The sequence below is a fragment of the Trachinotus anak genome, unplaced genomic scaffold (genome assembly GCF_046630095.1).
Source record: "Trachinotus anak isolate AG129_WGS33_773 ecotype Australia unplaced genomic scaffold, CSIRO_AGI_Tana_v1 ptg000013l, whole genome shotgun sequence".
NCBI lineage: Eukaryota > Metazoa > Chordata > Actinopteri > Carangiformes > Carangidae > Trachinotus > Trachinotus anak.
Genome location: NW_027273864.1, coordinates 18,433,190 through 18,449,412, shown reverse-complemented (window position 1 = coordinate 18,449,412; position 16,223 = coordinate 18,433,190). Strand labels below are relative to the sequence as shown.

The 16,223-nt window shown below is 39.8% G+C and overlaps 2 protein-coding genes across 2 annotated transcripts; both read left to right on the top strand.

Annotated features, from left to right (window-relative positions):
- The first annotated feature begins 1,328 nt into the window (after positions 1–1,328).
- Positions 1,329–6,751, top strand: hyal2a (hyaluronidase 2a). Its single transcript, XM_071494269.1, has 4 exons — positions 1,329–1,518; positions 2,825–3,797; positions 4,395–4,484; positions 5,580–6,751. Exons 2-4 carry the CDS (start codon positions 2,868–2,870, stop codon positions 5,970–5,972), a joined length of 1,413 nt encoding a protein of 470 aa, XP_071350370.1. The 5' UTR covers positions 1,329–1,518; positions 2,825–2,867; the 3' UTR covers positions 5,973–6,751.
- A 599-nt stretch (positions 6,752–7,350) lies between these two features.
- hyal1 (hyaluronidase 1) lies at positions 7,351–10,847 on the top strand. Its single transcript, XM_071494270.1, has 4 exons — positions 7,351–7,466; positions 7,810–8,717; positions 8,815–8,904; positions 10,255–10,847. The coding sequence occupies exons 2-4, from the start codon at positions 7,812–7,814 to the stop codon at positions 10,579–10,581; spliced, it is 1,323 nt and encodes a 440-aa protein (XP_071350371.1). The 5' UTR covers positions 7,351–7,466; positions 7,810–7,811; the 3' UTR covers positions 10,582–10,847.
- The last annotated feature ends 5,376 nt before the right edge of the window (positions 10,848–16,223 follow it).

Sequence of the window (16,223 nt, the reverse complement as noted above, 5' to 3'; positions counted from 1 at the left end):
GTTATCAGCTATTTCTGCTGCATAATGAGTACTTTTACTTTTGATACTTCTCGTAAATCTTTTTGATAATACTTCTGTACTCTTACTTGAGAGTTGTGATTTCAAGACTTATACTTAAGAAAAGAATACTTCTTCTACCACTAGTTGTAGTTAGCGTGGGTGGTGCCACTCTGCTGTTACAGTTAAGTTTATTACACAGCATCATAATCTATGGGTTTTATGTTTTCCTTGAAAAATAAACAAAAAGTGAATTACAATGTGGATACAGCCATGCATAAATGCAGTGAGGTAAAAGTACTTCCCAATGAGACATTGTGGTGTAAAAGTAAAAGTTTAGCGGTCTGAATTTGAATTGACCATTTTTAGGAACAGGTTTAAATGTCTCCCTCTCTCTCTCTTTTTTTTAAAGAGTCTTCTTATTGTTGGCAGTGGGGTCCTACATGAACATACAATCTGCCAAAGTTAGAACAAAGCTATTTCATGAGAGATACAGTCGCTCTTCTTACTGATTTGAAGTACTGTGCTTGAAAAAAATAATGTCAGTTATTTCCTCAATCTAATCATAATCTCACAATATAAAAATATGAATCTTGAGACAGATTTATCATTTTCCACCTGTCCATCAAATCACATCCACACAAAGTTTGTGTTAATTCACCTTGAGCTAAGGATGTTTTTTTTTTTTTTTTTTTTTTTTTTACTTTTAGCTCAACAGTTTTTGGATAAGCTATGTTATAGAGAAATCCTAGGCATTTGAAGTGATTTCAGGTGTTTTAAGGACCAAAATGTATCCTTGCATGTTTTCAGAGTGAAATGAAGTCCTCACATTATTTCTAAATACCAGATTATTTATAGGCTATTTCTGATTGTAATGTAGAAAGGTCACCGGAACACAGTAATCAAATCTTATTTTTAGAGTTGTGGCATACTGGCCCCCTGTGACCTCTCATGAATCTTGACATTGCGCGGTACGGTGTATCTGTTTCACGGCGTGGTGGCGAACTTCTCGGACTGATTCATTCAGTGCCGTACCGGGACTAGGAGGGGGGGGGTGTCTTAAAAAAAAAAAAAAAAACACGCACACAACAAAATCAGACCCAAGTCCGACGTATCTGAAGCCTGCGCTTATGAGCAGACACTGAGTGAAGAAAGTCGCGGCTGAAACACATTAGACACGCTGACGGAGGTGTTGGGACGTCCCGCTTGCTTCGCCGCTCCCCCCCCGTGTTCCCAGTGTGAATGGAACGTCCTGAAAGTGGCTCAGTTGTCTCTGAGTAGGCGGGCTGCGACTGACTGACAACATCGCAGGGGGTCATCTCGGTTTCTTCACTCCACTGACGAAAGGGAGGTCGAGAGGAGGGGTCTGACAAAGAGATCTCTCGTTAAATCTGCCCTATCGACATTTTCTCACCCCAGCAGCAATGTTCACTTTCAGTTTTTCCAATTTGCTTTGAGGCGACACAAAAACGCGGTAGCTGGCTTCTGTTTTTTTGGGAATGCTTCAGTCTGCCAGTAAAGGTAAGTTTGTCCAGCTGCAGGAGGGAGGAGGCTGGTGTGAATGAACTTAGCTTTTACTTGTTGTTTTGCTCAGTTATTGCTAAAGAAAAAAACAAACAAAAAAACAAAAACTCCAAAACTATAATTTAATTGAAGTCAGTTTATCCACCTATAACAGAAAAGACAATATGTTGAAGCCCATGCAGCTTGGAAAAGCTTTAGAAATCTGCACATACAACTACGGGAAGATGGTTTTTTATAAATAAAGACAAAAAGTAACTAGATTTTTTTTTTTTTGTCCTTAATCTAAGCTTTGTCTATTTACTTAGGCTGCGTTTTTAGCATTGATTATCTACAGATAGTTAACATCAGCACAACAAAACTTTAATGTGATTTCAGCTTTGCATTTAGATTAGTACTGATAACCAGTGGTGGAAAGTAACTAAGTACATTTACTCAAGTACTGTTCTTACATATAATTCTGAGGTACCTGCTTGAGTATTTCCTTTCTATGTTAATTTATACTGTTGGAATATTGTACTTCTTTCTCCACTACATTTATTTGACACCATTAGTAACTATTCAGATAATTATACAAAATATAATCAACTAGTAAATACAATTAAACATAAGTATTCATATAGGTACATTGTGTACTGCTTGACCAGCTGCAATAGTAAACTGATGTATAATGAATGCATTAATAATTACCAGTAATTCAACCAGTAATATAATAAATATCTCTCAGAAATGGCTCGTTCTGTATAGTGAGTACTTTTACTTTTGGTACTCAGTGTTGATGCTAATACTTTGGTACTAAAGTAACCAAAGTTTTGAATGCTGGGCTTTTATTTCTACACTGTGGTATTGTTACTTTTACTTAGGTAGAAGATTGTTCCGCCACAGCTGATAACTATGAATGAATTATTCTTATATTACTATCATTTACTAGAAAAATAAACAAAACATACATTTAAATCTCCTCTTTGAGTTGTAGAGCAGAGTGACAGTCCGTGGTCAAGTCATTTCTGAAGACATATTATAGAAAGCCATATCTGTTCTGCACACATGCATAGAAAGATGCTTTCTATAAATAAAATACATAATCCAACTAGGATTTGTTTTCATTGTTAATCTGTGCAACCCCACAGGCTGTGATTCCAGGTTTGCACAAAACAAACAAAACTGCTCTGAACTCATCAGTGTTATTTCTACATTTCTTTTTGTAATTGTGACGTTTTGAATGAATGTACTGAATGAATGCCAGTTGATATAAAATAAACTAAAAAAAAGAAACCCACATTTCAATCTCCTCTGTGACTTGTAGAGCTGAGAGTGACGGTCCTATCTGTTGATCCACATCTGAAGACATGTTGTACTGGACTCTTTGTGACTGTAAAGTACTGTTGCTGATTGTTATACTGTGGGACTGCCTCTGTGCCTTGGGACTGAAACCCACAAGATGGCCACTGTATTCCCAGAAGCCTTTGCTCCTCGCTTGGAATGCCCCGACTGAGGACTGTGCCCCACGGCATGGCATTCGTTTTCAGCTGGACCAATTCCAAATCGTGGCCTCTCCCAATGAGGCCTTTGTCAAGCAGAACCTCACCATCTTCTATAAGGACCGCCTGGGCTTGTACCCCTACTTTGAGAAAGATGGAACACCGGTGAACGGGGGACTGCCACAGGTGGCCAGCCTCACACAGCACCTGGAGAAGATGCCGGATAGTGTGCAGAAGTATATCCGTGAATCAGGGGCCAAGGGTCTGGCAGTTATTGACTGGGAGGAGTGGCGCCCACTCTGGATACGTAACTGGGAAACCAAAGATATTTACCGCAAACATTCTCGTGAGTTGGTGAACCAGAAGAACCCAACGTGGCCTCCAGAGCAGGTGGGGAAAGTAGCCCAGCAGGAGTTTGAGATGTCTGCAAGGAAGTTCATGCTGGAGACTCTCAAGGAAGCCAAGAACCTGAGGCCCAACCAGCTGTGGGGGTTCTACCTGTTCCCTGACTGCTACAACCACGACTACAGGCGCACTCTGGAGAACTACACAGGGCGCTGTCCTGATGTGGAAGTGGCTCGCAACGAGCAGCTGAAATGGTTGTGGACTGAGAGCACAGCCCTCTTCCCCTCCATCTACATGGGCACTGTGCTGCGCTCCTCGACCTCCGGACGGCAGTTTGTCCGGAACAGAGTGAAGGAGGGGATGCGTTTAGCATCATCAGGCGATGGGTTGGCACGTCCTGTCTTTGTGTACACCCGGCCCACCTACGCCAACTCCCTGGAACAGCTGACTGAGGTGACGCTCTAACTTTAAAAAACTCTGCCGGTCCTGAATCTGCGTTCCCTTTCTTTCCAGCTTTTTTTTTTCATTCTCATGAACTGTAACTTGACTAATGTGTTCCTGTGCACTGTTGGGTCATGTATGATACTAAACATTTGTGAAGCACAGGATATGAACTTTTTCGTTAACTCTCAATCACATGGTGGCTCTAACATTCAACACTACCACTGACTCCCCCTCTTTCTTTCTCTCTGATCGGTGCATGCTGCATGGAGCTGTAGCTCTCAGCTTTTCCTTATCGGCAGTCACAGTCCTTTCCTGTTCTGGGAGCAGACAGACACCCCAATACCTCTCATTTGTGTGGAGAAGGCAGGATGGGTGTTGGTCAAGTTGAAAATCTCGCTAACACCCTATAGACTGTTTCCTTATGGGAGTATCAACAGATAAGAGCTGATGATGTGTTTGACATACAGTATCTTATGACCCATTAACATTTTGACCCTGGTAAAGTGATACTTAACAGTGTATTTTTTTTCCTCTGTTTGACTTGTATTTTTAGAAATATAAAAGGCTAAATGCGATAGGGTTAAAATGCCGTGTCATCTTCTACAGACTGACCTTGTCTCCACCATCGGGGAGAGTGTGGCTTTGGGAGCAGCTGGAATCATCCTCTGGGGAGAAGCAGCTTATGCAAGCAGCAAAGTAAGCGGCCACACACTACTTATGAAACAAACACATTAATCACTCAGACACAATTTATAAATTTGGCCACAATTGTCACCACCTAGTCATTTTTGACCTGCTGCTCTTGTCCGTCATGTGTGCAGTCATTTGAGAACTAACAGTTATTCCTCGGGGCTCCAGTTCAAAGATAGTGACTTGAATCACATGAGTGTCACATTCAGGCTACTTCAATCATCCATTTGAAGTCAAAATCTTCTGAACAGTTTTTGTTCTCAGTCGTGAAGAAGCAGTTTTGGCAGTGTGGTGTTTTCAGCCTGTGTCTTTCATTCACTTAAACTGAAGAAAATGAGAGAAAATGGTTTTGGTTGATTTGCTTTAGTTTGAAATCTTCAGTGGACGGATATCCACAGGAAAAGACCTCACATGAACAAAAAAGCTTGAGGTGGACAGACATTCACTGGAGCTGCCTCTCTTTATTCCACTTTTGTGAACAGCTCGTTTTGCAACTGGGATTGCTCAGTGTCATTTCAAACTAAATAATGATCCTTTGACCATTTTATATGAATATTCCATCCATATGATATTTGTGTTACGGTCTAGGAGTAATAGCACATTTTAGACATCCTTTCTTATGAATGTGCTTCCTCTGAAAATGCATTGTATTCTTTCTCTGTTTGTCTTCATTTGGATTAATCAGCACACTGTCCGCTGGATGTGAGCAGGTGCCTCACGATTGAAATGAGTTATTTTAATTTATGAAAGTAATCTCTGTTAGTAAGTAGTCAAGACTTGCACACCACATCAGGCCTCTATTGTTTTCATAGTTTGACCAGAATCAACAGAGATATATGTCCCATTTCAGAGCTGGATGTGTGGCTCAATCAGAAATAATAATAAATGGATAAAGTCTAACTTAATCAACAAGACTGATAAAGTTAATCATAACCACATTTGACTTTAGATCACAAAAAGTGCTTGTGGTTTCCTTTAGAGTACTTCACAAGTTATCTGAACCTCACACCCAAAAAAGTCAGAATCTAAAATAAGGACAGTCTGACTGTGAATCATCACCTAGTTGAGTGAATGATTTTTTTTTTTCCTTCTCCTTTCCAGAACAGCTGTGCCGACCTCGATGCATATCTACGGGGTCCACTGAGTCAATACCTCTTCAACGTCTCCACGGCAGCAGAGCTATGCAGCCAGACCTTGTGTGCTTCTCACGGCCGCTGTTTGCGCAAAAATCCAGACAGTGATGTTTACTTACATCTGAACTCCCTCACCCACAGTATCGTCAGGGAGAACGGCAAGCTGGCAGTCACCGGTGAGCTTGGCGAAGCAGTGGTGACGAGTTTCCAAACTAATTTTCAGTGCCAGTGCTACAGTGGCTATCAGGGAGAGGGCTGTGATCAGACAGACCCTCTACACCAGAGAGGGACGGCAGCTCAAACCATGGCATCAGCACTGCAATGTGTGATCTTACTGATTGTCTCTCTGCTCCTTTGCTAATGCGCCATGAATACATTAGGCACAGCTGCATTTTGTATGTCAAAATATAGGAGCATACAAGATGACAGGTAGAGAGTTTAAATGATTGAGGAGTATCATTTTTTTTTTTCTTGAGTTGCTGTAAAATATGGATGGCACAAAGTGAAATTTTATACAAAACACTGTGGAATTTGCAAAGTTATATTTGTTTATAACTTTTAATCTTTTTTTAAGCAATGGAGGGCTCGCTGGAAATGACCTTGTTTACATTTTGCTCTCAGTTTCCTCTCAGTCACTGTTTCCCAAGGTGTCAAATTCCATGTTTCTCATAGAGAGCGCATTTGGAGGAAATGTGATGAATGAGTCGACGTATGTCAGTCGCTGTATGGTGAAAGTGGAATTGATGCACTTAAATCTGGTAATAGCACAATATATTTGAAGTGCCTTATCTTTTTTCAACATGACCTCTCTCATCTTTTTATGGAGGCAATTAAAGTGTTACTATTTATTTGAATGTATTTTTAGGTGTTTTATATGATATTTTAATGTTTTTATGTCCAAAACATGACTACTAGTTTTCTCTTAAAACACATACACTACTCCATTTATGTCATAAATTACAGTCAACAGCTGTTTTACTTCAGAAGCACAACCTTTCAAACAAATCTAACATGCAATATAAAGAGCTAATTTTCTGACACTTTGTATGGTCCACAGTTTTACTGACATTATCGCCTTTGTTCTTCATGCTGTTTTGTCAAATTTGTGTCAATTTAAATAAACTTCTTTATTGAAACCTGTGTTGATTCTCTTTGGTTATTTCTGCTTAAAGAACACAATAAGCTGGGGAATGATGGTTTGTGCATCATATTTTCAGCATTAAAGGTAACTTTAATGTTTTAATGGTGGTTTTCAGATAATACAGGTATGGTTTGTTGTTTGTAGTCAATAGAAATTAAGCTTCAGGGGAAAATCCGTGTCACAATTGGTAACAGAGGGGAGGCCAAGCCAGCTAGTCCTCTGGGAGGGACACATTTTGCAGGCTCCAGCCTCATACCCCCCTCCCCATGTAATTGTAGGGTGCTGTTAAGCCAAGAGTTATTTTTTACTACTTTTAAGAGTTGAGCAGGCGTACATTTAAATTTGAAGGTGGAACAGTTCATTATGGCTTTTTTGGTGAGAGCCATTTAGAGTAGAACCTTACAGCCTTTCCAAGTGTCTTTACTACACTGATTATCTTAAATTATATTTGCATGTTTTATTGAAGCAAAATGAAAACTCTGTTAAGGATAATACTAGGATGAGGTTGCAACGTGCCTGTGACTTTAAATCTGTCTGTGCCATGAAATGATTTGCATGTCTCTTCTGATTGGTTGTTGGAAAACCTGTGAGCTGTTCTGATTTTGCTCCTTCCCCATTTCCTGCATGTGTCATTCAGATCATGAGACTGCTAGTCCCACATCCAGACCACAAAGTCAAAGTACAAACCAAAATCCTTGTCCAGTGTTTCATTAGGTAAGTTAGTGTTTGTAGTTTTGTCTATAATACATTTAGCTTTTATTGTATTACTTCATAGTTTATTACTTTGTTCAAATATAGCTACTCTGCAACATTTGGGATTATATGGAAAACCATACAGGTTTGACAGACCAAGAACATGTTTAGTCAAAAGCTGAAGTTCTTGGAGCTTTAATGCAGATTCAGAAAATGGAAAGAGAGTGTTTACTTTGAATTCCGATCAATGAGACTCCAGTTTCTTCACAACTTTTTAAAAAACACATTGTTATCGCAATATCCTCTTAAAATTTCACAACGCAGCTCTGAGATCTTAGCAGCACTGCCTTTCTCTTCTTTGCAGGGATGAGTTCATTACATCCTGAGGTGCTGCTGCTCTTAAGTCTGATCAGCCTAGTTTCAGGGCTGAAGGTGGAAACGTCATCTTTCTCCCAGGTGCCTTTCCTCACTGTGTGGAACGCCCCCACTGCCAGCTGCCTCTCTCAGTATGGTGTGGACCTCAACCTGGAGACCTTCAATATTGTCCAGAACCAAAACCAAACTTTTATGGGAGAAAATATTACCATATTTTATGCTGACAAGCTTGGGCTGTATCCCAGGTACTCCAACCAAAGAGAGGCCGTTAATGGCGGAGTCCCACAGAACGCCAGTCTTGATCAGCACCTCCGAGTTGCCTCAGAAGATATCCGCTCCTATATCCCTGACAGAGACTTCCAGGGCCTGGCTGTGGTAGACTGGGAGAGCTGGAGACCTGTGTGGGAGAGAAACTGGGATAGTAAGGAGGTGTACTGGGAGGCATCAAGAACACTAGTGAAGTCCAGGCATCCGGACTGGAGCCCTACTCAGATAGAAGCTGAAGCCCGGGTGAAGTTTGAGGAAGCAGGAAGGAAATTCATGGAGGAAACACTGAAACTGGGGCAGGAGGAAAGACCCAATGGGTTGTGGGGTTACTACGGTTTTCCCAACTGCTACAACTATTACGACAAAAGCACAAATTACTCAGGGGAGTGTCCTCCTGTCGAGATAAAGAGGAACAACGAGCTGTTCTGGATGTGGAACAGCTCCTCTGCTCTGTATCCTGACATCTACCTGAGCCTCAAGCAGCGAGGCCTCGGCAGAGAAGTGCTCCTCTACACTCACCACCGCATCCTGGAGGCCATGAGAGTGGGGGCTCAAGTGACTCCATCAACACCACCTGTGCTCCCCTACGCTCGCATCGTCTACACCTACACATTAGATTTCCTCTCTCAGGCAAGTAGCAGTTTTTTTTTGTTTGTTTTGGTTTTTTTTTTTACTCTTTGTCGTTTTCTGTATCCTCTGTCACCAACTCTTTTTTTACTTCCTGCAGGAGCACCTGGTCTACACCATCGGAGAAAGTGCTGCTTTAGGATCTGCAGGGGTGGTCCTCTGGGGCGACCACGCCTTCTCCAAATCTCAGGTATGATAACTAACTGATAGTATGTATCACTTTGCATATCTACCATGCCTACACCGATTGGTTTACTCTCAGAATAATCTGATCGTCACATTTTTGGTTCTAATACTTAAATCATCAATGTGGTCTTGTGGCCTTTAAAATTCTTATTTTTTTTTAAGTGTCAGCTGAAAATCACAACACCTCTCTCTAGTACATCAGCTCTTATTCACCAAATGCTTTCAGCTCTCTGGGCATTACCAGGGTGCTATATATATTTGAGAACATTGAACTGAAACTAGTTAAAAAGGGAAGTGTTGTGAAATGTGTTTGAAAACTTAGGTTTTATGCTGTGCAGAATTTGCTGTTTTGCAGTAAAAATTGTGATGTGACCTTTGATGGTTTAAGGTGAAAGATTTTAAAAGTTTTTAAATGATGCAATGATGAATGTTTTGTGTTTGTGGTCTAAAACGACACCAATAATGTTATTTTATTTTCTTATCATCTTTGGTGATTTTATAAGTCACACTACTGACTGATAACTGACTAGAAGAAAATCAAAAAATAAACGTAGAAAAGACGCCACTGTGATGAGAGCAAGATAGCTGAAAACATTTACGTGAAAAAATATGCCATACAGCAAAAGAAAAGGAATCATTTTGAACTGAAGCTCACACTGTTCTGCACCTCACTGTGTGTACGCTGTTTTGCATTGTCGGGAAATCCCATGAAAAGACCAAAACCTTGTTTCATTACCTTCTCTACCCAAGACTAATTTTTTACTTCTAGATACACACACCTCTATATACAGATCATTTTGGTCCTGTGGTGAGTATTTATGGCAGCAGGACAGTGTATGTTTGATTTAATCAAAATAAAATACAGTACATGTTCATGGTATTGAAGGCACATGTGAGTCTGTGCAACAGTGTGGCTGACTGACTTGTTTTTAACAGTCTTTGGACAACACTGGAGGCCTAAGCTGTATTTGGCTATACAGACAATACTTGTTAATAGATTCAACTGATTGTTGGTTTTGGTTTTTTCAAAGAGTAATGATATGAAATATCACCAGAATTATCTTCAAACTATTTCTCCCTTGAGAGTACAATGTCAGTGAGACTTGCAGTATGATTTTGATAAGATGCTGATGCACAGAAGTTGCTGAGAAGGGGCTTTTCTGCAGATGGCTATTTTGTTCACACCACTGAAAATGTGTTAAATTGCTGGGATAGAAGTCAGGTTTTTTTTGTTAGGGTATCACCATATTACATTTGAGTATTAGTATTAGCTCATAAAATCTTTTTGTGTGAAAGCTTTTATTGGCAGTTCTTTGAAGCATCCCTTAGTCTCCTGTCTCTTTTCTGCTCTCAGGCAACATGTAACGCTGTCAAATCCTACATTGATGAGAGCCTGGGTCCTTACCTGGTGAATGTAACATCAGCGGCCACTCTGTGCAGCCAGACCATATGTTCCTCTCGGGGAAGATGTCAGAGGAAGAACCCAAAGTCAACGGCCTACCTCCACCTCGACCCTGCTGCGTGGGAGGTGGTGTCTGAGAAGAATCCAGATGGGGGGAATCACTTCAGAATTTTGGGACAGATAAGGGTACATGAGGTAACATTCATGAAGTCTAATTTTCAGTGCAAGTGTTTCCCAGGGTGGGGTGGTGAGAGCTGCTCCACACCGATTCATGGATAAAAGACTTTCCTTTAAGGAGATAATCCAGTGACAGTATTGGTCTAATAAATGGCCCGTAAAAAGTGCATAAATGAATCACTGCAGAGGTAGACTGAGGATTGTTTGGACCAGAAGTTGTTTTCTGCAAAAAAATTCTGTTAATATAAATTTCCCCAATCTTTGACTAATGTGTTTTTTTTCTTGATTAATTGCTTTTGTATTTTTCCTTTATTTATATAGGAGATAATGTTGCAGGTTTTAAAAATAAATCCCCAGTTTCCATTGTATGCAGACTCATTTTTATGTAGAAGTAAACACATGTTATAATAAAGTATAGGAATGTGTTGTTTAATGAGATAAAATATATAAGTTTATAAGTTTCCACCTGCTGAGTTTCACCAATCAGAACCAAAACTTTCTATGATAATCGTGTCCCTTAAAGTCACCCTCCACTCAAACATGTTTTGCTTCTTGTTACTTCACTTGAACATTTGAGCCTCTCACTGCTGAATGATGTGCAGAGTTTGACAGGAAGACTGTTTTTAAATGTATCTGCTGGAGACGGAAAGTTTATCTGAGCTCACCTCAAATCTAATAGATGTAATTTCAAGATTTTCCTAACTGAAACAAACAACATATCAGACACAAATTATTATTCAGAGATAAAGATAAATGTCGTCAATGGATTAATGAACTCTTTTGTTGTCTGTTGTCCCTGTGGGTGTTTTTATGTTGGCAGGGCTAAATGGAAACTTCAGGAGTAGATTGCTGTACATAAATATGCTCTAAGAACTGGTAATGAGGAATATTCCATGTCCATTACAAACTACTACACACGTCAGTAACCCTGATTCTCTCAAATCAGGTGGCTTTGAGATTGTGTGTGAGTCCATTAGAGCGGAAACAGACCTTTTTGTTAACTTTTAATTACTTCACAAGGAAACTTTTTGACTGTGGACATTTTTTAATAGCCTTTCTCATTTGATTCTTATACCCTTTATTGTGAAGGCAGGTAATCTGAAACACACTGGTGAAATCTGTGTAATATTTAAGCCTTTTAAACATTGTAATTCAAGACTCAAGAGTGCCTCGGATTTTCTCCTCTTGTAAACACTGTGTAATTTGGTAAAAAATGTTTTTTATGTTAGGGCTAAGACAGCCAGTGGTGTAAAGTAACTAAGTGCATTTACTCAGGTACTGTAGTTAAGTAAACTTTTTTGATACTTTTACTTAACTCAACATTACCAATTTATGTCACTTTTTACTTGAACTTAATTACATCAGTAATATAAACCCAATAATATAATATTTTATTGGAAACAAACTCTATTAAGAGGCTATTCTGCATGAGTACTCCTTTTTATACTTAAAGTACATTTAGCTGATGATAGGTTTTTGAATGGTGGAGTTTTACTTGTAATTGAGTATGTTTATGGTGTGTATTACTTTTACTAAAGTAAAGTAAGGATTTGAACACTTCTAACACTGACTAACAAAGGCTATGCTGAGGCTTTAATTTAAAATGTAGTTTTGTAGGTTTATGACCAGCAGGAGGTGTTGTGGGATAACTAACCAGAAAAACAGCAACAGCAGCATCAAGGTCAGAGCCCTGGGTGTTATCACAGAAAGAGTCAAATAACTGTAGAGGAAAAACCATTTTTGACTCAGTATGTCAGACAGTGATAAGTTTATACCTCAGCTCTGCGGCAGCTGAATCTCCCACAATGCATCAAACCAAGTGTGACACAGAACCAAAGAGAGCATAGGGTGACATTTGATTGATTTATGAGTGGTGTGTACAATGTATTCTTATCTGATAGCCACTGCTGCTTCAAACTGGTGTCGTTGATTGTAATTTCCCTCCTCTGTCCCTCAAGGCTCAGCAGGCTGGAAGAACAGAGTCCCACAGGACCTCACTGTTTCCTACTTCCGGCTTTATCATCACTGGCTGGATTGTGAGGAAATGAGGAGGAGATAGAGGTTTTTTTTTAAAGCAGTGGAGAAATATCTGCAGCTTGTGCTTTTTAAAAAAAATAATTTTGGTCTTTGGAGTTGATTGCGTAGGTTTTCAAAGACCACGGACAAAATTTAATCCTAAAACACTGTATTTACCCGTGGTTACTTGATAATGACAGGAAAAAACACAACAGGGCCCTTAAAATGACTGACATTTGAAGCCGCTTCTCTGTTCATTATTATTGTTTTCTTCACTCTGGCAGCCTAAAATCCACTCTCTCTGTCCAATTGTGAAAAGAAATAACATTAATGTTGTGCTGCTTTTAATAGGCTGAGGATCATTAGTTATTTTAGAAACAATAATAAAGAAATCCTTATATTCAAAATGCAATGTTATAGTTGAAATTTCCACCTCTGTCTGCAAATTTAGACCTTGAACATTCAAAAGAAAAACTCACACTTGACATATTGCAACCTCAAATGCAGTATTATTTGGTTTAACACAGTGAATTACATCCATTAAGAGGAGCCTTTTAAACGACATCACAAACTTGAAAATTGCCTTTCAGGGTCATAACTGACTGTACATGAACAGAAGCCAATTTTGATCTGTTTATCGCATTTAAAGTAGTCCTCTCTTTTTCCTCCATCCTGTCAGGTCTGGCAGGGCCTTTATTTTTCTATCCCTCCATCTCTGCATTTCTTCATTTTGGTGTCTCGCTCTATCTCCCCTCCATGGTCACGTCTCCACTTTCCCTGCTGCTCTGTCTAGAGATCGTCTCGCTCGCTCTCGGTTTAATAACAGTTTTGTCATGCTCTGCGTCTGTGTCCTTCAGAGGAGTCGACTCTCAGATCAGGTTTCTTAAAGATCTGATGCCCACTTGTTTACATGATTTATGTGCATATTTGGCACCAAAGCAGTGGTGGCATACATTAATTGGGCTATTAAATGCAGCTCCCTCAAAAATGTGACTTATAGAAATTATTCCACGTTCTGGGAAATACACTTTTTGCATTCCTGCCTAGAGTTAGTGTCTCTACAGTAAATGTGAAACTACAGCCATGTAGTGCCGCCACCCCATACAAAGGGCAGATTATGGTGTTTGGGCGCTGGAAACTTGGATGTTCCAAAAAGCAGGTCAGCAGGCCGGAGTAGGTGCTCAAGGGGTGAAATTTTATTAACAAGCCTCACAGCAAGCCTCACTGCCACCTGCTCTGTCTCTCTTTCACTCTCTATCAATAGTGATCGATGGCATGCATTTTATCTTCTCCTTCGCACCTAACTGGAGCATACCATCAGCTCAGGTAAGTATGGGGGTGAGCCAAATAAAAATGCCAAACATCCTATAAGCACACCAGCCCCACAGAACTGCTACACACTGTCGTCTCCTGCAGAACAGTTTTACCCATCTTCACCTCTACTAATAAAGGCCAGTCACTCAATCCTAAGAGGACTTAATAACACATACCTTTTCCCCTCTGCTTGATTGAGCAGCTGATTAACCCCACTAACCCAGACAACTGAAAATATACAAAGTGGGCTGACCCTTCCAACATAAATAACCTCCACACAAAAAAAACCCTGAAAATGAATAGAAACATTTAACTAAAATACTGATACTATAACAGTGATAATGACAAAACAATGATAATGTGGGGGATCAGGGCTCAGTGAAAAGGGGATGAAGCAACCTTTTCACAAGCCAGCAGGGAGTTATCCAAACTTAGCTCAAAGACTGGGAATAGGCTGGCTCGGTCCAAATGTAACAACTGCCTACCAGCACCTCGAAGCTCACTAATTGACACAAGTCCTCTGAATTAAACGTCAAAATACGTTGTTTGTTCATTTACCTCAAGAACAGCACACAGAGGCTTTTTCTGATCTGACATCACATTTGTCAGGGTCACATCATTTGTCTTTCTCCTCCAAAACTGTTACGAAATCACTGCTGAAATATAAATCAGTTTTTTTATGATGTGACAATGCTGTGGTTTGGTGTGGTTAGAGTGAGGCCCAAAATGGATGATTATGATTTTGCTTTAAAAATAAAAAAAACGATGCTGGCCTACTTCTTGGCGTGGAGCAGTGACTTCTGGGAGTTACTGCAGGTTTTTGTCCAGTTTAAACAAACTAGATTTAAGTGTTAATTAGTAAGCTTTAAAGGTAGGCTACTTGTAGGTAGATTTTTTTGTGATAGAGCCAGGCTTATGGTATTTAATTAGTCTCAAAAGTCGCGCACATAAGTTCTAAGTCTTATTTCAAGATTTCTGTCCTGTATGTTTTTGTGGTTAGAAAAGGCATATTTATCATCCAGTTGTTATAAGGTTATAAATAAAGTTGGTTTAATAAGAAAAAAAGTTGGATTAAGCAACAAATTAGGTTTATGAATTCTCCTTCACATTTTTCCTTGACCTCATGATGTTTTCCATCGAGGTCAAGGAAAAGTGGTTAGGAAAAGAGATTATTTTGACTTTTCGACCTCAGCCAAGGATTTCCAGGAATGTTAGATTGTGTCAAAAACATATAGATGCTATATTGTTTCTACATTTATGTGGGCCTGCTATGGTGAAACTACAATGGTGTGCTGATTTAAATGTTGCTGCAGCAAGGAATTGTGGGACAGCATTCTCTCCTTTCCTTTCATAAAGGAAGGTCCAATGTTTAGATAGGAGAGCACTGAAGCGCCTCTCCTTGTCGCTTACAGCAGGGGTTTGACAGGTTGACAACAGAAATAATATAAGAAATTATGGTGTAAGTTGTTAAAAGGAGATCATATAAATGACCCTAAATGTTTGTGATTTGGTTAAAAAGCTAGTTCAGAAATACAGTAGTTTTGGGGAATTTTACAGTTTTTCCCACTTTCCAAGAGGTCAGAACCTAATAAAAGCCTCAGGACAGACCTTTCCTATGTATTTGGTTCAGTCTCAAGTTATGTCAAGCAGCAGTATTGGGCTATCCCATCTAGGATTTCAGAGAAACAAAGTAATTAAACTAAGGTGGAGTGAGGGGGTGCCTCTTTCTGAGGTTTGTCTGATGGTAAGCCCACAGTGTCAGACTTTGAAATCCCCTGATTTAGAGAATTCGCCCAGCTCTTCTCATGGCTGTCACTTAGATACTTCCAGGTCATTTCACTCAGTTAGGAACCTTCCTAAGCAAAAAGGACTCTGCGACTGCAGCCCAGGTTTGAGTGAAAGTCAGAGTGTGAACATATTATTCATACAGATGGACACTGCAGGGTATTTTGGGAAGGTTAAACGGATGTGATACTTTTTTTGTGCTGTTAAAACTGGATGCCACTGGAATCCGGGACAACCATAGCTGCTATTTTCAGAGCTTTTCCTCAAGTCCAACGCAGGTGAATGTTTTTCACCTGGTGGAGTTTTACATTTGCTGCAGAGACTTTTCTTTATTTTGAAGGAACGTCAAATAGTTTGGCCCTGAATCTGTGGGTCATCTGGGAAAAGAAATCACATACATCTTAATATTTTGAAAAAATGTATGAAAATGAACAGTAATTACCAGGTTTTGTTGACTCAGCTTTAGCAGCAGAAAACCCTAAATCCCACACACACCAAAAAAATGCATGTTTAAATGGTAGGTACCTGTCTTGTTAAAGCTGATTGGGTGTTGAAGACACTTCACATACAGACCAGTACTTCAGTCCTGTAACCACAGACCTGCAGTTCAGAGAGGAGCCTGGCTCCTG

Bases quoted from the DNA above. Each gene is read 5' to 3' on its own strand.
- hyal2a (XM_071494269.1), top strand. From the start codon at position 2,868: ATGTTGTACTGGACTCTTTGTGACTGTAAAGTACTGTTGCTGATTGTT. The intron at 3,798-4,394 runs GTGACGCTCTAA...CATCTTCTACAG, and splicing joins CCCTGGAACAGCTGACTGAG to ACTGACCTTGTCTCCACCAT. The intron at 4,485-5,579 runs GTAAGCGGCCAC...TCTCCTTTCCAG, and splicing joins CAGCTTATGCAAGCAGCAAA to AACAGCTGTGCCGACCTCGA.
- hyal1 (XM_071494270.1), top strand. From the start codon at position 7,812: ATGAGTTCATTACATCCTGAGGTGCTGCTGCTCTTAAGTCTGATCAGC. The intron at 8,718-8,814 runs GCAAGTAGCAGT...TACTTCCTGCAG, and splicing joins CATTAGATTTCCTCTCTCAG to GAGCACCTGGTCTACACCAT. The intron at 8,905-10,254 runs GTATGATAACTA...TTCTGCTCTCAG, and splicing joins ACGCCTTCTCCAAATCTCAG to GCAACATGTAACGCTGTCAA.